This window comes from Falco cherrug, chromosome 4 (assembly GCF_023634085.1).
Source record: "Falco cherrug isolate bFalChe1 chromosome 4, bFalChe1.pri, whole genome shotgun sequence".
NCBI lineage: Eukaryota > Metazoa > Chordata > Aves > Falconiformes > Falconidae > Falco > Falco cherrug.
The window spans coordinates 89,183,716-89,207,281 of NC_073700.1; the positions used below are offsets into that span (position 1 = coordinate 89,183,716).

The 23,566-nt window shown below is 40.6% G+C and overlaps 1 protein-coding gene across 13 annotated transcripts in view; it reads right to left on the bottom strand.

Moving 5' to 3' along the window:
• Positions 1-23,566, bottom strand: part of TNS3 (tensin 3) — a 281,319-nt gene that overhangs the window by 119,446 nt on the left and 138,307 nt on the right. For 12 of the 13 annotated variants that reach the window (XM_055710377.1, XM_055710374.1, XM_055710376.1 and 9 more), the window contains 2 exons: positions 17,362-17,400; positions 5,771-5,812 (listed from right to left, as the gene is read on the bottom strand). In XM_055710377.1, the coding sequence (XP_055566352.1) occupies positions 5,771-5,812; positions 17,362-17,400 (81 nt within the window). Of the gene's footprint in view, positions 1-5,770; positions 5,813-17,361; positions 17,401-20,951; positions 21,499-23,566 lie in introns of those variants that run through there. The other variant, XM_055710385.1, reaches the window with a different exon arrangement.

Here is a 23,566-nt window from a genome sequence, read left to right on the forward strand (position 1 = left end):
GCTAAGAAACAGGCCCATATTTAATTCGACATCATTTTCACCAGGTCATAATAGTTATGAGAAGGTAAGGTTCCCAGAACAGCCTGCGGGTGATGGCAGCAGAGGAAGTGGGTGAGACAGCGATTAAAGCATAGCTTGGACAATACAGGCTTTTGAGTCCTATTTATTCACCTTCCCCTGACAGCAAAGAGGGTGAACCTGCCTGTGGATTGCCTGGTCTGCCTCACACTGCAAGCTTGTGCTGCCCCAGGCAGCAGGCTGCATCTCAGACCTTTGCAATCTCCCTCCCAGCCTCTCCACAGCTTCAGAGCAAAACCATGACATGAGGTATAGTACCAGCCACCTTGCACAGTGTGGCACTGGGGTGGCATTGAGACACACCTTCTGCACTAGTCCAGAAACAGAAGGAATAAGAAATAACCTCTCTGCTAAGCCTTCATCCCTTCGCCTATGACGACAGGCTGCCTGTCGAGGAAAGAAACAGGGACAATCAAGTGAAAAATAATGCCTGTAAAAATAAACAAATAACAAAAAAATTAAATCATATTTGTAAAAAAATCTTCTATCTCAGCAAGATTATCAGCCTCAGTCTTTGCAAGAACCAACTAAAGGAACTTGGGTTCTGGCTGTCAGGCTTACATACTCCACAGGCTAAAGTCCTCTGTAGCAGAACTTCAGAGACCAGAAAGATCACAGAAGGGGACAAAGGGTGAAGGGAGATCAGCTTTGCCCCAGATAAATTTATGCTCATTTTATCAGTACACTGATTTACTATCTTTCATATGATATCTCTGGGGGAAAAAAAATATAAAAAACTTAGTATGTAAACTGCTAGTTTCCAAAGCCAAAGTAAAAATAGACATGTGGGCTACACATGGTCTTAGAAATACCAGGTGGGGTAATGACTCACCCCTTTCAAAACTAGAATCAAAGTCAGGCTAAGGAAGCCAAACAAAAAGACATTCAGTAGCCTTTCCCAAGGCCCCGTTCCTGGCACTGAACCATGATATAAAAATATAGTATCAACTTAAAAGCGATCTCAACAGAATTTAAGAGCTACTGGTTTCAAGGACTGAGTTGTTTTAAACAGCTGAGACACCTGTACATCAACTGTATGCTCCCCTGAAGAACTGCACCTCTGAAAACTCACAGCTGCAGGGTATGACATGCACTCACGCTGCTCAGCTCTTTCTCTCCTGGGCTTCTTGGGTGGGAGCATTAGCAAGTGTCAGGATCAATGAGTAGAAACTACAACTATCTGAAATGTGAATCAACGAGTAATCTGTGACTTAACAGTATCAGGACATACTCCTAAAGAACGACATCTATCTATTTGGGAATAAATATTTAATTTGTGCCTATTTTTAATGTTGATATAAGCATCAGAAAACTTGATTAGCTATCTGTCAAAATTACATGCATTTCACACAGCTTTTAATTAGCTTATGAAATTTTATTACACACAATTGTCCACCATTCAAACAGCCACAAATAAGAATATGAATAGAGAGACTGATCAGTGGGAGACCCGAATGCATTTTAACCAAATTTGTAATGGTATTTTCATTCCCCAAGCCACGGAGAGGAATCAGAAGAAATTCTCTAACCTATTCTAAGGCACAGTGTAACATTTCTATACACTCTGTGGTACTGCAGAAAAGACAGGACAATGAACTACACTGATCGTTGGACCACGCCACCACAATAACTCCCACTGACAGAGTAGCTGCTTTTAGAAGCTGCAATGAAACACATGTTTGGATATCTTGGATGAGAACCAAAATTTGCATAATCTTTTGGCCTCTGGCTTTAGAATGATTCCTAATGCGGAAAACAAAGATTCATGCCTTGTGAATACAAATGTGTCTGTTACCGTGTATCTATTCTTGCAGTAAATATTTTTCAAAAAAAATAATTTAAAAATTCTTCTTGGGAGCTGACTCTCTGCAGAAGAAATTTACCAGTATTTCTACTGCAAACAGCTATTTGTTTGGCCATACATTTTATTTTTGTTTTGTAAGAATGAACTGTTCCCATGTAGTGCAACAGCAAGAGTCTGGACAAATGTCCCCCTCACAAGTAGCGGCGTCTGCAGAAGTTACAAATTCCAGCTTGCTGTCTCCCTGCCAAAAACTCCCCTGGCTCTTCACTGCTAGCAAAGCTGCTCCCACAGTTCTTCCCTACAGCACTTCAGCCAAGACAAGCCAGGCTCCCCCACACAAGTTTATGTGCGGCTTCGTACTCCAGCGCATCTTTATTAAGTCTGTGGGGCACATACGGACCTTCCAGCTACCACTCTGCCAGGGCAACGAGGAGCTAACCCAGGTGCAAAGATCACCTTCCTGCTCACTTCAATTCAGCAAAGCAGACCTGCTCACAGCTTGAAAGCTCATGGTACAGCTGGGTCTTCTAGCCATTCTTTTATCTTCTTCTAAAAAACTGGAATTTGTAACAGAGAGAAGGCACATAGCAGATTTTTGCTACAAAGAGCTCTTTAGGAGAGAATACTGGACGCATATAAAGTCCAATTCAAGTGAGAATGAATCACAATTGATGTTTTACTTCACATACAATTTTACAGATACACATATTCTCATTTGGAAAATCGTAATACTTCTGAAGCCTTAGTCCTACCATGTCTCAAGACTACAGGTTCACACCAAGCCTTGCGAGGCTAGCACCCAGCCCTCAGCTACACTTAAGTGCTGCTAAGTGTTTCTTGCACACCCAGACCAGGAGCACACCTCCCTGGGTAAACGAAGTCATGTCAACATTCGAATAACTGTGTTCCACTGCAAACCTATGGGGAAACTTACTACAGCCGTATTTAAGTATTACCATGTTAAGTGAGGAGTTTACCTCAACTGACTAAAATAATATATGTGCTCCAGCTCCAGTTGTAGCAAAGTTTCATAATTACTCCAGAGCTTTGAAACAGCTTCCTGGATAAGTACTACCCATGGGCAATGTTGTTCAGCACAACAGACACAGCAGAGTGCAAAGGTTTCTGCATTAATTTGCACCTACTATGTTATGAGCATCTGTGGAAGTCCTGCAGAGCACGACCCAGCAGCACCTAATGCAAAGCTCCTGTATGTCTGTGCTCTACCGCCTCACTCTGTAAAAAGATACAGCAATGTCCACAGCAGAAAGAAAAAACGTAGTGTCAGAGGGAAAGACTTCAGAAGTAATCTCCCAAGTTTCTCGCTGACCTAGTTAAGATGCCAAGAGATCAAAACTGAAGCAAACTTTCACCACAAATTTAGCACCCCATTAACTAACAGAAAATTCTGTGCACGTAATTCTTGGACAGAAGGTGGCAGAATCACATCTGCCAGCCTTCAGTTGAAACAAGAAGCCTCATTTATTTCTTCTTAATATGTTAATCTTACAAATAAAGTATGATTCCAGTCCACAGGGGCATGAGAAAGGCCTCTAAAATGTAAGAAAATGCACTTCTGACTTCCTGAGAAAGAAAGTGTTATCCGTGCCTCTGAACTATCCCAAACGTTAGAATTAATCTAATAAAATTTTGGATATTCAAGCCAAATTATCTTTGTTGATGTTTACATAGCTTTCCTATAAAGCAGTAAGGGCTGACATTAGAAATACTCCATTAATAGTCATGTTGCTAGGAGAAAGCAAGAAAGCTTTTCTTTACTGGACCAGATGTCATGGAGCAAGGTGCAAAGGAGAGAGAAGAGAGAAGAAATCCCAGAGCCAAAAAAGGGTCAGGCTGGTTAAAGCAGTCTCCTTCAATTCAGTTAATAAATCAAAAGGAGAAGCGTGCCACAAATTTAGAAGGAAGAAACGGCAGGAAGACAAGAGACACACCTCCCCTCAGCACCACCCCGCCAGGATGTGTGCTGCAGTCACGGGTCACAGAACTGGAGCTGCAGACCCTCACCCGAGCAATGGCTGCGCCTAGCCCCACTGCCCGGAGACAGCACTTAAAATTCCCCCAGCCCTGCAGCTTTACACCTCCTCTTTTCCCAATGGGAATAGGTGTTCCTACCACTGTGTTTCAGTTGGAAACATTCTTCTATATCCCAGTGACCCCCCGGCCCCTCACCGATGCCACCCTTTGCACCTGGGGTATACTGGTCCATAGAAAATAACTACCAAAAGTTTCAGGAAAGTTGATAATGGTCAAATAATAACCAATGCAAAAGATACAGGACAACAGGCAGAGCTGAAAAAGCACTGCTTGCCATTAAGGCTGCAAAACAGCTGTGCATGAACCTCCGCATGTACAGCAAACACCCAAAAACATATGACCTGGGCTTGTGTAATAAGCAACCAGCACAAACAGAACCCTCTGAAGTATTCAGATACAACAAAGCTCAAACCTTCCAACAATAGAAAATGATCTGCAATTATTTGCCTCACAATGTATCTCATTATTTTGCTTCACATTTGTTACGCTAGAAGCAGCTGTCAAAATCAATTATTCACATGCAGATAACTAAGAAGTTTGCCCTTTTCTGACTTTTTTATTTTAGTTAATTTGTCCAGTTAAGGAAGAGTGAAATGAAGGGAGAAATAAACTTGTCACCAGACATTTTAGCTGATGTCAATATAAAATACACTCTAGCAACTTAGAAATAGGTATAATTTTACTGGAACAGTGTGGATAATAGCACGGATCCAACCACAGAGATGGCCTCGCTTGTACAAAAATACTTACTGACACCCCAAGTAAACAAACTATACCTGCTAATACAAATGCAACCTCTGTGATGGTCTCCTGCTTTTATGGGTAGTCAAGAATCAGAACTCTTCACACCCTGCACTGAGCAGCACCAGCAGAAGCCTGCAGCACTAAACCACCGATGACAGTGCAAAACAAATGCAACACACACAAGACCAACACTGTGAAATAGATGCTCACCTATCATGATAGAGAGCTGTTCTTGAATTGAACAGCAGGTTAGTGAAGACCACAGGCATCTTGCAAGTCCCTCCCTCTGCCCCTTTTCAGATGTTAACTTCATCTTTACAGCAGTGAATAACATACCTGCAACACAGTTGCCTACTAACAGATACTTAACTATAGGCATCTCCCATGATTTATTTAAAAATGAAAGAAACTTGACATCTCTGATAAAAGGCAACTGCAAAGAACTTCAAGAAATCTCTTCTTCACCTTACTTCTTTCACAGAAATTGTGCTGAAACTCGAAGTGTAAGTGCTATCAGCATTGAAATGTGCAATACTTCCCATTTGCAAAAATTTCTACATCACTTAGAAGACTGGGTTCTACTGCACTTCAATAAATGTATTTAATACTACTTGTACCAGTAGTACTACAGTAGCAATTCTAAAGGGTTGCAAAGGGGCATTTAATCCGTTTTGTAAACAACATGGCACAGTAACTTGAGCAAATAAAGGCTAAAAGATCAACTGCATATTGACCACACTACAAGAATATTCTTTCTGCTGAAAAAAATCTCTTGCATTTCTGAACTCCTCTGAATACAATCAGTCTATGAAGTTCTAAATATTTCTCTTCGCTTCTTCCCTGCTTGATTCAGAAATAAGGATCACAGAGTTCAGTTCATTGTTCCTGGATAAACTCAGGAGGGGACACACACTAATTATCCTAAACAAAGGATTAATCACACAGTATAGAAACTAAAGCACGTGCTTTGAAAACAGCTAGCAATGAATGCTTTGTGAAGATGCAATAAAAATAAGCAGCCACAAACAGGAAAATAAATCAGGCCAAGTTAAGGAAAAAAAAAAAAAGAAATAAAATGGAATTACTTACAGTTCTGGTTACATGATTTTTGACAGCCTCAGAGTTATTAGCCTACAAAAGGAGAAAAGTTAACAAAAGTTACTTTTGTTTTCCAGATAGTTTAACTACATTCTAAGAAATCCCCTCCTCGTATATACACACAACAATCAAAATAAATAATTCAGATGTACATATACATTCTACAGCGTTAATAACCAAACTATCAAACAGATTCAGAAAACAAACTGCTATTACACTATCATCCTGCATATCCAGGTCTTGTAAAGCAGCATTCAGCTACTCAGGGTGCTTACTCCAAGTTACAATATACACGGGGATGTATGCTGTTAACCATCTACCATTCCCTTTTGCATTTTTTCCCCAATCTCTCATGTTACGCTTTTTCATGAAAACAGACAATTATGTGGGTATTGACAAAATGAACTGCCTAGGACTTTCTTTAAGAACTGTGTAAAATCTCTGTTCAAGGCTTTAAAACATGCTAAATTGTATGTGTGGAGGCTTAAAATAAACCCTGTAAAAGAAATGAGTCAATCCATTACTATAAAAAGCTAACATGAATAACCAGAAGCACAACCTTCTATCAGTACATGCTTTATTGATGACCACAATCAGTGTGAAATCAAGGTAAAATAATGGGAAAGAACAGTGGTGAAACTAGTAAAAATATAAAAGCCCTCAAAATGTTTGCTTAAGACTTCAACAAAGTTAAAATTTGGCATTTCACAAGAGAAGATACCCTGAATTAAGTATTTTACTATTTGGAATTATAATGGGAGAATAACAGAAATATGTCACCTTGAAAAGCACTCAAAATGAGAAAACTAAGTCACACTAGAACAAAGTCAGTGCTGTAGGTTAGGAAAGACCACAACAAACTCCTGCTCCACAAGTCTGCAAAGAACCCTTTCTGCAAAGAGCAATACCTAGCATCCAACTGCATAAAACCACTGCTTCAAAAGACAATTTCAAATTCTGTGCAGAAATCAACAAGGTTTTGCTCAGAAGAAATTAAAGCTAAATTGTAGCAAGGTACATTGCTGCTGTAGGAACAGTGTTATCATTACAGCTGACAGCCCATCTGCATCTGTACCCTGCCGAATGCAAAATCATTTCACAGTCTGGAAGATCTTGCCTGCAAATTCTATAGAGAAAAAGAATCACTGAAATATACCCGCCACTGAAATATAGACACCTTTGGAACAAAACATAACAGCTGTTAAAACAGCACTCTGCAATACTTTCCAAGAGTTTAGGATGAGACGTGCAAACCTTATGCAAATCAAACTTAATATTTATCTTGTACATTTAAAACAAACTAAAAGGGGCAGAAAAGTAACACATAAAAATGCACAGTGAAACATGTTTTGTCTCTTCATAATTTTCACTGGCACACTACCACATGCAGACTGACAGGTAAGAGAGTAACTCGTATTGAGCCTTACTTCTTCAGAAAGCACATTCAAAGGAGGGAAAAAATCGCAGGAAACTGCTTTCTGATTGTGGGGACCAGACCATCTTCAAATGGCACAGTCACTAATACAAAACCCCAGCTCTCCCTGTTGAATTGCTTTGCTGAGCACAGCTGGATTCTCCTGCAACTTCAACACTGTGCAGTAACTCACAACTTGGAAAGTGTTAAAAAATAACAACTTTCAAAAAAAAAAAAAAGCTAAAGCAGCACGTACACACACAGGAACAGTGTTTGCCCAAACCAAGAATACCAGCCTCTGCCCAAGACAGGTTATGGGCACCCCAAGACACTCACATGGCCACACAACTTCTCCACCTTGCAGACACCTGCAGTGGTACAACTGCAAACATGAGCCCAAAGCCTGCTGTGGGAAAGACACTTTGAACTAGAGATGCAGCTTTATAACTGTCAGCTTTTTTTGGTAGGTTACTGAGATTCAGATACACTCGAGTAGCACATCTCAAGTCAAAACCCAGTTACAGATTCTCAGAGTGCACATTACAGTAGCAACACCTTGCTTAATTCAATGAGCACCCCCCAGATTTAATAGGGCATACATCCTGCACAAACCATAAGCCTTACAACAGGAGTTAACTGTGAGCCAATCTCACAAGAAAAGGTTTTGAGGTTGTTTTATTTTTTGTTTAATAACTTGACTCTGCTTGTCAGCTATCAAATCTCCACAGTGCTAAACATACAAACCTGTCAGTCAGAAGAACTAATATATAAACTCATGCTATTAATTCAACCCAGAAACCCTAAATTGACTGAAACTTCCAAGTTCTCAGCAGATTAAAGATGATATAGAAGACAAACACCTGTATCGTTATAACCTTAGTTACTACTATTTCATGTCTTAAGATGCTCATGGCTACTTAGCAGGAATACACAAATCTGTAGACAAAAAGGCAAAATACAATTTTTTGATTCCCTTGGAGGTTGCCGCACAGAAAGACTTTGCGGGCTCCACAAACACAGCTCTTGGGAAAACATGCCACCTGTCTTGCTCTTCCCCAGAAAGTTCATGCGCAAGCTGAGCTCAGCACCTACCCTTCCAGAACAACTAAGCAGCCTGTATGTGTTACTGCATATAGAACAGAGACATAAATGAGGTTTACACCTAATGGCTGCCAGTTCAAAAGGATTTTTTCCATGTATTTCTCAGTTTAGCACTGGACTGGTGTAGTCTGAAAGTTTTTGAGCATAACTAATAGATAGAACAAGAAGCAAGAATATCCTCTTTCCTCATTCTTTGTTAGTGTTTTGAACTTGCTCTTTGGCTTGTCCAGCCCCTACTTGAAATGCCTTATATTCTCTCACTCAGCTGGAAGCAATAGCTCTCTCCCTCCACCTTACTACAGAGAGGGAACACAGAGTGCTAGAAGCAGCGGGCTTGACATAACTATCTCAACTGGCAGGATGACTCTGTGCCCTTTTTCTTCTGATTTAATGGGAAGAGTGCTTAAATGAGTTGTGGTGACAAAACCATCCCAGGTAAATACAAGTCTTTGTGTAACATGTGTATGTGTGTGTGCACACACACACGTATATACACATACACACAGTAAGCAGATGCCAGCATCTAATCCCTTTCTTTCAAAACTGGGCCACCTAAGGATGTACACTCAAGTCTCTGCACGCTCCCTGCATGGCTTTAAAATGGTTGTCCCCAAGCCAAATACTGCTACTCTTGCTGCTTATTCATCAACTCTAGGAAGAAAATTACAAATAAAATTCTTCAGCTGCTAACTAATGTGGTACGCTCATTTAAGATATGGAAGATCCAGCTTCAAGTCTCTGGACACAAATGAAGGGGGGCTTTGAAAGTATATTCTAATATCCAAGCTAAAGATCTTAACCAAGACTATCAGCCACATTAAGACAGAAGAGCTACATCTCAAATTTCTAAAGGGTTTAGCGAAAGCTTGACATTTCTTCTTGGAACATCATCATTACTTTCTACTTTAGCATGGGGTGACCACTCTAAGATACAGCTGTGCCAGTCAAATCTTACTTTAAGTCCCGAAAGAGAAAAAGAAAAAGAGATGGCAAAGGAACCAGGATGACCTAAGTCTATGGGACATTCAGGAGAAAAAAAGTAAAGCAAACCAAAAAATGTTAACCAGGACAGCAAAACTGATCTTGCCAACTCCATAACAGAACTGTCCTCCCTCCCTCCTTCTACAGCGACATCAAACCCCCTCGCTTCGTGCCCACTGTTTCCACTTCCCAACTTCTCTCCCTCTCCTCTCTGCCAGCTGGAAGACACATTGCCATAGGCAAAGGACCTGCTACCTCATACGGAAAACACCACTGCACATTACAATATCCCACCACATGTCATTTTTGGGGTGTTTTTTCCCAATACTACCTGTAAAAGCATAAGAAATGCTACTATTCTCCAGGGGGAAGCTGTCACCTGTATTACTAGAATCACTTTCCCAGTGTAAAACTCAAAATCAGAGAGAAGAGGAGATTAGATGCCTCTCACATCTCATTAGCCCCATGTGCAGCCATTATACTTTGACCCAATATAACGTACTGAACGCTGTGATGAAAGTATATTGCAGCTAACGTGTTACTTGTGCACCTCACCAATCACAGCATTTCAAGAATATCAAACACAGCAAAACATTCTCTGCCCCCCCATAAAGCCAGTTCAAAGGATATTAGATCCACATGGTTAGAAATAAAAAACATTTTGCTATGGCTTAAGGAAAAAATCATTCCAAAAAAATTGTACTACCTCCCCCTCCTGCCATCACAGGACAAAACTATGCAGATTCCTGCCAACAGTCCCCTAAAAAATCCTCTCTGAACTAAAACTAAAGCCATTAAAGCAAAAGATAAAATTGCAGTTACTTAAAAAAAAAGAAAAGGTTATGTTCCTTTTAGTAAGCACAAAAGGAATACACATCAGCCCTTAAATGAATGCGAAAGGAAATGCACTACTCCCTCCCTTCAATAAAGACAGCTTCTCCACCTCTGTTAACATTTTGCTAATTAGTAGGGCTACCTTGCCCTGAAAGCTTCTCATTTGGGTTCCACTTTAAAGAACCTAAAACCCAACAAACTCCAGCTTCCCTCCCTTCCTCCCCCACATCTACCAGGTAATGCTGTGACATTTCTGCAAGAAACAGACCTGAGCTTCAACCTCTCTCGCTCCAGCATTTAATGACATTCAGCAAGAAGAAGCAAAAGCAAGTTCACACATAACACTCCTATTGAACACGCCTTGATACTCAGGTGCAAGTACTAAATTCTTGAAGCAATGTGAAAAACATTACCCTACAGCAAATTAAACCAGCATGATTGCTGAAATGACAGTGAGCTAAAACGGGATGCTATGTGATTAGCTTCTGACTGAAGATTAGTTTCCACTATTATATGTCAGACAAAACATCAGAACTTAGAACCTAAGGAATGGTATTTGCTTCACAGTTCTGCCAGAAAAGAGGCGTCCACATGGATAACTGTGCTTATGACAATGAATACTGGCTATAAGAAAAGCCAATTAAATTAACACTAAAGGATTTGAAAGGATTTGTCTTTTCCTTTTGAAAGGTGCCAGTCCTCCACAACACTGTGATACCTTGTGCTACAGTTCTGTGGTTTGTGTTTTGTTGGGGTTTTTTTTAATATTTGGCTGGAAAACACTACAGAGATGCGACTGGTACTGTCTTTTCCTTTTACACATTCTTCCATTGAGAAAGCCTTTTCAAAGACTAACTAAAAGCACATTCAGAAGGGACACAAGATCTGTCACTCTCAAGATAAGCTATGAACGAATGGAAAATACATGCATAAAAGCAGAAAAAACCTACCCTGAAGTGTGTATGTCCCTTTTCCAGTGTGAGCTGTCAAGCAGAATCTATGTAAGCCCATTTCCTTAGTAAAGTCAAACATATACAAGAAGTGTCCATGCAAAGTAAAAACTAAGGATACCAAGGAGCCTGAAACACGGGTAACTTCCCTTTAGCTAAAAGAAAGCTGGGAAGGCCGAAGGCAGCGTGAGACATCTTGCAAGGACGTCCTGTCACTGGGCTTAGCTGTTGTATAGCAAATCGTGTCCTGCTGCTGAAAAGCAGGCATTTCTGCCTGTGACAGTGCCGCGCTCGGGGAGAGGTTGGGAGAACATAAACCAACAGGCAGGCAAAGCTGGCTGCGGAGCTCCCAAACCACTCCCTCCCATGGATCCCCCGCTGCCGCAGAACGGTTTTGTTCCAAGAAAGCCTGATTTTCATTTCATTTGGGATGAATGTCAGGGACTGAACACTGCATTATAACAAAACTTCATATTTAAGCTTCTACAAAATTGTTTAGTTCTCTAATATTCCTAGAAACAACATGAGCCCTCTCTCCTGGAAAATACAATGACTAGCTATTGAATTTGGCATATGCTGCGCTGCTTAATTCAGGATCACCACATTCCATTAATTTGGGGGAGTGGGGTATCCACACTCACACTGTTTGATTATCTTGTCCCTTTTACAGCTAAGTTGGGGACATTCATGAACAAGGCACTGACTGCTTCAAAATCATGTTCCCGAACCCCTACTCTGCAGACCTGTGAGGTCCATAGCTTACTCTAGTAAGCACTTGGAACATAAAAACAAAAAACAAACCCCACAGAAATGCATTATATAGGGGCCCACATCAACCCCCTTCTGGGGATCGGCAAATCTGAAAAAGGTTGAAAAATTAACCATGTCAAGTGTTTCAATTCAGGCTGCAGCTCACAGGTTTTGTCAAGAAGGTGTCTTGTGCTTCTGCAATCGAGGGCACTAGCGGAACGCGGCACTAAAATCAAGAAGCCAAGAAAAAGAGGAATCATGAAGCTGGGAAAAGAGAAAGGAAGGGAAAAGCATAGATCAAAATTTATTAGAGCAAAACTGAAGAGGAAAAAAGTGCTAGCTTAAAAAAGTTTCAAGCCACCTTTGCTTCCCCATCATTCAGGAAAGCTGTATGAACCAGATGTGGAGAAGCATCATCCCCATAAAGGTTTTTCCAAAGCCCACAGACTTCTTCACATAGAGACACAGGCACTATGGTTCTGGATGGCGACAAAGCAGGAACTGAACCAGCAGACACAAACCTCCACTGGATCCCGCCCGGCTTTGCAAACAACACGGGGCCCAGCCCAGCCCCACTGACTTTCCCTCCCCACCAGGTGCAGGCATGCTGGCCGGGCAGCGCGGCCTGGCACCGCCGCTCTGCTAGGACTGAGGGAAGGAGGCGGGAAAGATCCTAGCAATGCTCTAGGATCCCAGGGAGGTCTGGTTGGCTTTCTGTACCCTTCACCTCCACCAAATCGTGCTTGCTACGTTTGCTATATGCACATCTCACAGGTCCTGTGAGCTAAAGTTTGGATGCAGCATATGGGGGGAAAAGTAAGTCCCCATAAATAATGGAACTGGGCCTTTCCCTAGTTTTCCATAAGATTTACATTCTTTGAATAAGGAAGGAAAAACCCAGAAATTAATTGGCCATTAGTCAGGGAAATTTTATTACAAATCAAACCCACTTGCTGCAGTTTTCCAGCAAAGCTTTTACCGATCTAAGCCGGATAGCCAACATGGCAGCAGGCAGAGCAGAACCACTGTGGCCTGGCAGCTCCCAGCTCCCCACGGCCACCGCCCAAGGGCACTTGGAGGTCACACCTGATTAACCCAAGTTAACAATCCTACATCTTCTAGGACTGACGCCCCACTTAAAAATGAAACTGGAGAATGCAATCCGTCACCCGCACGCTCAGGCCTTTCCCAGCAGCACAAACGGCCTCAGATTTCTCAGAAAATCTCATGCGGGCTCACACTAAAAACAGGCTGGCTGTGCTCCCTGGGAACAACAGGCGGCCTCACATTTTTTTCTGGGAAGATGCGTTTAAAAAATAAATGAATGCATAAAAAAATAAATGAATGCAGCAAGGATAAAAACGCATGTTGTTGTATCCACTGATCTTTCTCAGCCAAAGCTGCTGGGGAGGACTGCAGTCACCGGGCACTATAGAGAGGGGGGAAAAAAAAAAAAAAAAAAAAGGAAGGGGAGAGTTTTTGCTTAAAAGGACTAATTTTTTTTCAAATGCTGATACAGTACTGAATTTTCTTAAGGTTTTCTGTTCTCTTCCTCTCTTCCCCCATATACACCTGTTTTTTTTTTCTTTGTACCATAATACATTTTCACAAAAATTCACTTTTAGTTTCTTTTGAGAAAATGCTGTAGGCATGAAGGTATGTGTTAACTACCAGAGAAACAAGGAGATACGCAATAAGGATGAGACCACTGAGACTCCACCACTTGCTTCTTCAGCAATTTTTTCAAGGTATTCTCCCACTCCTTTAAAAAAAAAAAATAACAAAAAACATAAACATCCCAAAAAAACCTACCTACACAAAAAACACCCTTTTCTTGCACAGCCAGTTTTATTCTGTTCACCTCCTCTTTTGAGACAGGCCAGAGCACAGTCTGACGCACTGTTCAAAATCAGGTTTTGCATTTTTTAGGAGGGGCCTGACTGTGAAAGTCTGATTTTTCTCTTCACAAGCAGAGAAGAGGCTTGCATACTTAAGGAAAACAGAGTTAAGCAAACCAAAAAAAACAGAACCACTGCCACCCCCCTTCCCAGTTTCTACCAAAATAATTAAACTTCCATCCAACACTTGGCAAAACAGCTAAACAAAATTCAGTTTGAAGTGATGTTACAATAAAGCATAAGTAGCTGGGTAAGTCTGCACTTAATCTTTCTGCATTAGAGATATATAATCTTTATAAATATTATAAAGAGTTTATATTTTACATATATATTACATACATATAATCTTTATAACAACTGGTTGTGAAATGTGGTATTTAGATGACAACACTATAGATATGCAGAATTCCTTAGTAACTAGCTGGGGAAAAAAAAAAAAAAAAGAGGGGAAAAAAGGGGGGGGGGGGGGGGGGAGCAGAAGAAGAAGGGTTATAAAGGTTAAATCCAAAATTTCCCTGGTAAAGATCACTACTTAACTGTGCCTTAAAACTGACAAGTCATGCAGTGAGAAGGGCCATTCAACTGATGGAGTAATTTTAAGATAAGAATCCATGTATGCTAAGAGGTTTGGGCCTTCATGCCACATTTCATTACCACAAGACACTTGGTGGGATACATGTGCAAGCCTCTGAGGAATTAATTTCCTTTATTCTTTTTCAAAAATACAAGATCATGAAGGATGGGGAAAAAAAAAAATCAGTGGAGACAAACTTACTGCCTTCTTGAAGCATCTTAAACCACCCTAGAATACTTCCTAGCATCTAAACACAAACTCAAAAATACCGTCCTTCCATTGGCTTTCCCTGTATTTTATCTTTTTAAAGTAATAGATGAAATGAAGTGTGTTTGGAACTTTAAGGTTAGGGAGCTTTAAACCTCCTTTTCTTTTTGCAGTGCTAGAAAAAAAGACTTGTTTAAGAAAAATGTATGTACTTGTTAGTAAATTTTTCCTTAATTAAAAATGTTGTTTAAAAAAAAAGTAATTGAAAAACTTTCAAAAAAAAGATCCAACAATTCCAGAAAAGGCTGTTTAAACAGACTTGGCATCTTTGATTTTTACGAAATTTTAGGAGAACTGTTACATAAGCTAAGTCAGCTCTTTAGATTAAAAAAAAAAACCCAAACCCAAAAAACAACAAAAAAAACCCCAACCAACAGTGACCATAGCACTTTTTCACCCTTTTTATTTCTTTTTTAAAAACTTTGGGTCACGCTGTACACCTCTGCAATGAAAGTCCATTGCCACTACTAACCCACTGCCTATTCGTGAAATAAAACAAAGTGCACCGGAATAGGTCACCTTTGTTCAACATTTGACTTGAATTAACAGAGCTGGACTAACAACATCCCCCTTTCCCCGACCAGAGGAATGTGCATGACAACATAAAGTAAGCAGTATTAGAACACTTCACAGCAGCTGGTTTATATAGCACCTGAAACGCCAAACAGCTGCATTGCATTGATCTGTGAAGATCCTGATGTCATTACACAGCTCCAATATACACAGCTCATCAGAAATGGGAAGAAAAGGCCTCTTTGGAAACAGACATCCAAGCTGAAAATAATCAATAAAAACCACATTCTGAAGAAAAAGAGCATCTGTGAGTTTCGTCAGGCTTCAACAGTCTTCAGCAAACATGCCACTGAGAGTTTAACTATAGTTCTTGCTGTAAGCCACATTAAGGAGAGCAACCATTACATTGGCTAAATATATGTAGCACTAATTTAGAGCAGGCATATGCATCGTTTATTCACATCAGAACTGGAAGGCTGGAATTCCTTGGCTGGAATGAATGGGGATAAATCCATAGTTCAGCAGCAAATTGCAATGCAACGAAGTTTTGATTAATTGGAACAGAGTACTGCCGTCCTTATTATTTAAAGATCCCAACTACTCGTTCTTGATCTTCTCAGTATTTTACACTCAAAATGACTGTAAAAGAAACTGTTTACAGCTAATACGGTCATAGGTTATCCTTCTTCAGAACAAGATAACTCTTCATTAAACAGCTAAAATTTATTTGGGCACAAGGCAGACTCCCAATCTGAAAGTGTAACCACATTTCACAGCAAAAGCAAAAAAAAAAGCTCAGCCTCACTCTCAATAATAAGAACATATTACACAGTATGTAGTGAAAGTATTTCACCTACAGCTTTCCCTGCAATAAATTTAAATTAAAATCTACCCTTTCTTCTGCCTAAAACTAGTAAATGTTTTATTCAGGGACTGAGTATATCTCTGGCTACGTCCCTGCTAGTGAACTAAAACAGGTTAGACCACTTCTGCCAGCCACACTGCCCAGATCACCCGCATTGCCCCATGTTCACAGTTCACATAAACCAAGTTCAACCCGAATTATTAACGGCAATGACTGGTACCATATCCCACAGGTTGCTGTATGCTTAAAATTGTTGCTGAATGACAAATTTTCCATGTCAGAATCCATATGCAGGTTGCATGCACAACACACAAGAAACAGCAACCACAGTTGCCAGTCTGCATCTAATACTGTGAGCTGCAGATGTAAGGAAGGGTTTATTTTCTATTTATGATTTTAGCAGTAATGCCATAGAGGATCCTCAGACTCTGACGTGATTTAATTCATAAAATTACTGGGTCAAAATTAGGAGAGACCTCCCACAAGTTGATATTCACATTCCTCCTAATAACGTGAACCACAGATTTAGGATTCCAGCCTTTCTTTTAAAGGACAATGATTAAGAAAAGCATGAACCAACACATCCAAAGCACTTTTTGACTTCTGTGGTTCATATTAGGCAAGTAGCATTACCTGCATTTTTCCAGCAGGGAATCAAGACACAGAAATATGCAAAGTGTCTTGGCCAATTGTTGTCGCAAGGCAGGAGCGAGATGCAGGATGCCCAGTTGCCAGTAGCTGCATCACATATGTAAATACATAGGGCTCTCAGCTGACACTTGGGCATCAGCTGTTGCCTGATTAGTTCTAGTAACGGCACTAGCACGTGGTAGTGCTGGTTCAATAAATAGCTGTTGCATCCCATCCTCCAGGCATTATTCATATTACCCTTAGAGCTGAAATAACCAAACTCAGTCATGCCAGCCAGAAAAGCCTTATCATTTTCCTATCATGAGGAAGCATGGGTTAGCTTCCTCTCTTCCCCCAGCAACAAAAAACAACAGGCCCCAACCAAATAGTCTGCTATCCATATTTCCAAACTGAAATAAGACATCCGTATGTTGAAACAATTAATGTCTTCTTTTGTTATTTAAAACACACAAACAAAAGCAGATAAGGTAACACAGACAACAGCACATGGTTGTGGCATCACAGGCAGGTCATCCTGTCCCGTTTAAGGAGAATCCAAACCGGCAGAAAACATTTCACCCAGTTAATCTTTAGCCTTGAAAAATGCTCAATAAAACAACCAGACTCCTGCATGGGACAGGACACTAACAAGCTTCAAGAACAGACCCTTGATTTGCCAGGCCCTCACAGGGGAAAGGTGATGGCACAGTACTGAAATAACAAAAGATTATTGGAGGCTACAGGAATAACTTAATCTATAACCTAATAAAACCTGATGGATATCAGTAGTGCCAAAATCACTTACCAGTTCGTAGTTGCTTGGAAGAAAGCAGGGTGTCACCACCTGGAATAAAACACAATAATAAAATAAGAGAAAAAAAGATACTTCCTTTGGAGCTGACCCAATCCCATTGACTGAGCTCCCTCAAATACTCCAAAATCCAGGCAGAGGCAAATGGGCACCAACCAGACCAGGTGCAGAATCCGAGTGTCCTCAGCTGCATTACTTTCTCTCAGCCCCCTGAACAGTTTGCATTAGCTCAGTGCTAACTCGGTGCCTTGCACACATGCTGTCATCAGTGGAGCCAGCTGAAGAGTAATGCCTTCCCTCAGGTCACATATGCAGGGAAATGTGGAGGGCTTTCTTCCCTCCTCCAGCCTTTGCAGCCTTCTCATATCAACTCAGTTTTAGTTAATAAATAAGTATTCTGCTTTTCATGTACTCTAGGACTTCAGCAGTTCCTAACACCTTATTTCTTGTTCTGGCTTTTTTAATGGGTGTAGGCTGAGCAGAGAAAGCAGAACAGATACTCCGTGGACTCACATAATTTCAGAGGCTTGGCTTCACGTTAAAACGCTTCCTATGGAGAACATGTTCTGGATGCATCACACCAAAAAAAAAAACCAAAACCAACCAACAAAAACCACTCTTGTTTGACTATTCAAAACTAAAACACAAGAAAGCCAAGGAAAGCATGACTAACTCAGATTACCCGACGATCTAGGGAAAAGCAAGAGTTAGCTGCAGGCACCCTCGGACCTCACACAGCCAAGTCAAAAGACTGTGGTTCATCAATTTACACCACTCAGCTGAGCCCCAGTAAGTCATCATACACGCTCACTTTAACAAGCACTTTGAGGCTAACCCCAGTGAAAACTCCTTTCATTTAACGCGTTCACCTTCACAATTACAGCTCTCCAGGATGGACTCGCCTCTCAGCCAACAGAGCAGAGCCAGGAACTCAGCAGCAACACCTGGACTACAAAGGTGTTCTCTCTCTGGTCCCACTGGTGAGCTGTCCCACCAGCTCTCAAGCCATGGCTCAGAGTGTGTTACCGAGTAGGAGGGGCCTGATGCATCACTTATAAGCGTTAGAGTAATAAAAAGAAGATGCCATCCATGCAACAGAGCAAGCTGAAAGAACAAAAAGAAACCTCAGTCCTGCAGGCAGCCCAAAGAGACAGACCCGATTACACCAGGACAGCCTGCTCTGGTCTTACCTCCGAGGAACAGCTCTTAACCACCAGCACGGAAGGGATGGCATTTGCCTTCATAATTGCTTGTGAAAGGCATGTAACTGATTCTCAACACTTCTTAAAACACAAAGGACTTATTAAAAAAGTAAATAAAAGTAGCAGCACTTTGATTTTCCACTCCCAGCCTCCCCATGATCTCCACACTATCCCTGAGAAACACAGGACAGAGAGGAGCTGTGGAGGTTGGTCTGCTGCACCCTTGGGCTCCTCAGCAGGATTAGCAAGTCCAGGGTCTTAATACGCCACATTTCTGCAGCTCGTTTCATGACTGCCTCTCGTGATTCACTAGCCTACCCAACCAAACATCCGTACTAAACACATGGAAGATGTTAACTAAGCTGTCACGATAGCACTCCCGCTGCTGAAAGCGAAGACATCTGCCTCTGTGAGCCCTCGCCCAACACAGCATGTAAAACTTCAGATGCCACCTTCAATTACAACCACCAATTCTCCTTTCAAGCCAAAGTGGCAAACCACCAGGCAGAGCAGTTTGGAGCACTAAAATCCAGCTTTTGCTAGTGTTCTCATTAGCAATGCGTAAGGTTAAAATAGATAAAAACTGAAATTTCAACTATTACTTTCCTTTCTCTGCCTACACTAGGAAGAAAAAGAATTAACGGAAACCCCAAAGGAGCTTGCAGGCTGGCTGGGTAGTGCAGTGGAAAAGCAGAGATGAACTGATATTACATGCTCACATAATTAATAATCAGAAACACTATAAAATAATTGTCATCACTGGAGCACATCAATATCACCTCTTCTCTCTCCATTCCCTCCACTATTAAAAATCCTCGAGGAATCAAGCATCTCCTTTCCCCTTGGCTAACGAAAACACAACCCTGCTGTAACCTCCTCAATAATTACAGCTGACTCACTGCCTAAGAAATAAGAAAAGTCCTCTTTATTCTGACACAAGAGCACTAGGGACATCCACGGGAAAAGAACTTCAGCAAAGAATTACGGATTTTTTTGGCAGATCTGTGGCATTTTGTTCAGTCAACTCACACACGCTCAGGGCTGTAAGATGATGAGAGCTAATGTTAACGGTTAGCACTTCCTTGGTTTTTTTCTTCTCTGAGCTTCACTCTGCCTACAACAGCTATACGGAGCAACCTGACTTTACAGATAGGCTCCATCTTGCCCTGGTTGTGGGTCTTTCACACTTTCTTTTTACAAAGATCAACACTGGTGTTAGATGGTGCTGTTCTAGGACTACCAAAAAAGTTACATAAGACCCCTTCTGGTATGAACTGCAATCCCTGGTGACCACTTATTGCTGTGTTGAACCGTCACTGAACCGCAGAGCACTGTAAATGCATAACACAGCCAAAGATCTGGGTGCACTGCTACTGTTTTTGAGCTACAAAACTCAATGCAAGACACACTGAATCATCCAAGGTGCATTGACTTTTTTTTTCACTGACTCCATATACACAAATAGCGTATTTCTTCCCAAATGAAGGAAAACAGTCAAGGTCTCTATGTCTCCTAATTTCAGGTCTCACAAGCAGTTGCAGCAAATTCTTCCACTGTTAATCTAGACGCAGGTTAAAAGCAAAAGAGCTGACGTGTTCACAGATAACAGAGGTTGTCACAAGGTCTAGGCAACCTCAGCTGAGGATATGAGTGGCTCCAACTCTTTTTTTCCTGGTTTGCAAAGGTCTGAGACATACTAAAAAAATAAAAATCAGCATTTAGAAAAGAAGTATAGAGCTGGAAAGCAAGACCGCAGGGCTTCAATCCAGTATCAATACAGAGACAAAATGGACTATAAACATCTCATTCATCAGTTGAAGAAGTTATGCATATTGTGTACCAACCACGCTAAACAATAAATGTCAGGACTTTTCTGATTCTCCAAATAAGCTGCAGCTGATCTTAAAAAAAAACCAAAAAAACAAATGATCAACAACAACAAAAAACCCAACCCAAACCAAAAAAAATATGAACACAAAACCAAAACCGACATTTGTAATCACCTAGTTTGTCAGCTTTTCTTTATTCTTTTAAGAAATACACTGGATATGCAATAGTGTAGTACTTCAGAGTTCCATACAACCAAGGTGCATTTAGCTTTCGTACTCCTGCAAATTCATGTATTAACAACCAGTATCAGAATATGGACATGTCTTGCCTGATTTTCAAAACCAGTTACATTTTCAGCACCTGACTCATGCACATACATGCATATAGACGTATTAGGCTACCCACAAATAACCAAGCAAATACTGGAAAGACAAACTACCTGTTCTTGTATACACAGTTAATACAGAAACACTTTCCTGGTGGGATACTTCCTGAATAGAGCCTTAGTTTGGAAAACTCCCGTATTGATGGAAAAAAAATTTAAATAATTACTTTGATGAAGAATTCTGTCTCCAATGAATCTGCAGGTAGTTTTCCTTCATACTACTGTAACACCAGCCACACCAGTTAATGAGTAACCAACCAACTCCAGATAAATGTTAACTCAAACAAGACAAAATGTCAACAAATTTCAGGATATCTGGCACTAAGGAAATAAAATGTGTCCCCGCCTGCTGTAACAGACACGACAGTGCCCCTCACTGCTGCACAACAGGTCATTTTCTGGCATATCCCGTACTTATATTTCAAGGCTTTTTTTCACTCCTAGGTGCATCTTTCATTTTTACCTTCCTTCCTTTTTATTTTCTTTTTGCAAGAAGTAGGTTATCATTCAGAGGAAGAACCATCTTCAAAGAACGAGCCAGTTATTCCCAAAGGTGCATTTCAAAGTCCAAATATCGAACGCTATCATATCGCTTTTGCAAAAGCAATTTAACAGTTTGGCTATACTGAATTACTTTCTTCCAAGGAACAGTTTTATCAAGTAAGAAACGCTGGCATGCATGCCACAGGTTACGTGTAACACAAAGGATGTGCAAGGGGAGGATTCTTCATCAAATATATACATGACCTGCTAAAAAACAGTTTGTTCTAGTTCACTAATTATCATGTTACAAAATTGATGAGAAAGGGGAAAGAGAGCAGCAAGATGAATCCACTGATACCCTCCAAATCATGTGCAGTTACAGTGATGTTAGGAGACCTTGTGACTGTTGCATAAATGACTGTCAGAAGCCCAAATGGTAAGCTCATGGAAATACTTAATATGTGTCTTTACATACACATTTTTCTTTCCCCAGGTTTTTTTTGGTTGGTTGGTTTGCTTTTAAACACACACACCTATTTATTTAAAACTACAGCTTTGGAGTTAAGCCCTGAAAACGTAAGAAATTTCTCTGCTTAATTTTCTTCTTTTGACATGCCTGTCAGTGATCATCCCCTTCTTGATAGGACAAGGGGGAATGGTTTTAAACTGAAAGAGGGCAGATTTAGATTACATATTAGGAAGTGAGGATGGCGAGGCGCTGGCACAGGTTGCCCAGAGCAGCTGCAGGTGCCCCATCCCTGGCAGTGTCCAAGGACAGGCTGGACGGGGCTGGTGGGAGGTGTCCCTGCCCGTGGCAGGGGGTTGGAACTGGATGATCTTTAAGGTCCCTTCCAATCCAAACCATTCTATGATTCTATGATCTTCCAACCCACCCCACAAAATGCTCAAATCATAAATCCCCTTACTCACTAAGGAAACAAACTAAAGGACATTAAGTGCAGCATCTCTTAAAGTAACTCTGTGCTTTCAAAGATACAACTTGTAAGATGACTAAATAAAAAAAAATGTAAATCCAAATTCTAGAATAAAAAGGGACATTATTGGGATATTAACTTGGGATTAAAAAGTTACACAACTTCTATTTAATAATAATAATAAAAATAATAATAATTTAAAAACAACCAAAAGCACCACCACCACATCTCTAGTTGTGTGATCTAACTCAGTATCTAACTCAAGACTTTTGTCCTGGAGATTAAGCAAAGCACCCTGAGCATTTCATGCTAGAGAGAATAGCTATAAAGCGTGCCCCAAACCCACTGTATTTTCCTCTTCAAATTAAGCATGTTTTGACACATTGAAAACAGCAGCCTTAAAGGAAGATCTACCAAACACAGCAGAAAATGAACGAGCACTTTGCAGTCACTACAATGTTTTAATTAACAAGATATAACTGTGTTCCCACAAAGAAAACAAAGGGGGGGAAAAAAGTAATAGATACAAACCAGCACTGTGATTCAGTGCACCTATACACCATTTCCACTTCACTTCAGAACAACAAATTCTTTTGCCCTAGGGAAACAACCCTCCTACTTGACTAATGTAAAGCAGTTCTGAAGTTAAGTTTCTAAGAAACAAAAAGATTGCATTGTAAATTGCAAAGACAACTACACCTGAAAAACTGTTCATGGGCTTCGTTCATGTTTATCAATAAAATGCAAAGATTTATTCACATATAATGCTGTCATAGAGTGTGCAGAATCCAAGAAACAACAGAAGAGCTTCCTAACACATTACATTTTTTCTCTCCTCTCATTCTGTGATAAAGCTGCTACAGGGAACAACAGAACAATTCAAAACCACATTCCAACAGTGACATTTTGGCGCCCTTTTATTAATGTCTCAACTTCAGTATTTTTTGTTTGCTGAAATAATGCTAACACTATATGGACCCACCTCAACGAGATGTAAAGAGGATCAGCAGAACCTTGAGGAACTCTCTATGTGTTTCTTGGAAAAAAAACACATGAGTAACTGAGTACTGTAACATCTAAGCCATGTTCCTACAGGCCTAACCCGTGCACAGCTCTTTTCTGTCTACTAGTGATTATGCCTTATGAAACAAAGTCTGAAATTAGCACCTGAAATGGAAAGTTACATACCTTCAGGAGGGACTTAAAAATTTAGAGTAGTTATTTACATACAAATCCCTGTTTCCCAGACAAAGCCACAAAGCTGTTTCAAACAAAGTTGCTGAAGGAAAATAAACCTTTCACAATTAACTAGGAATGCAGCCATCCCCAGATACAGAAATGTATTGTTCACGTATCTTCACCAC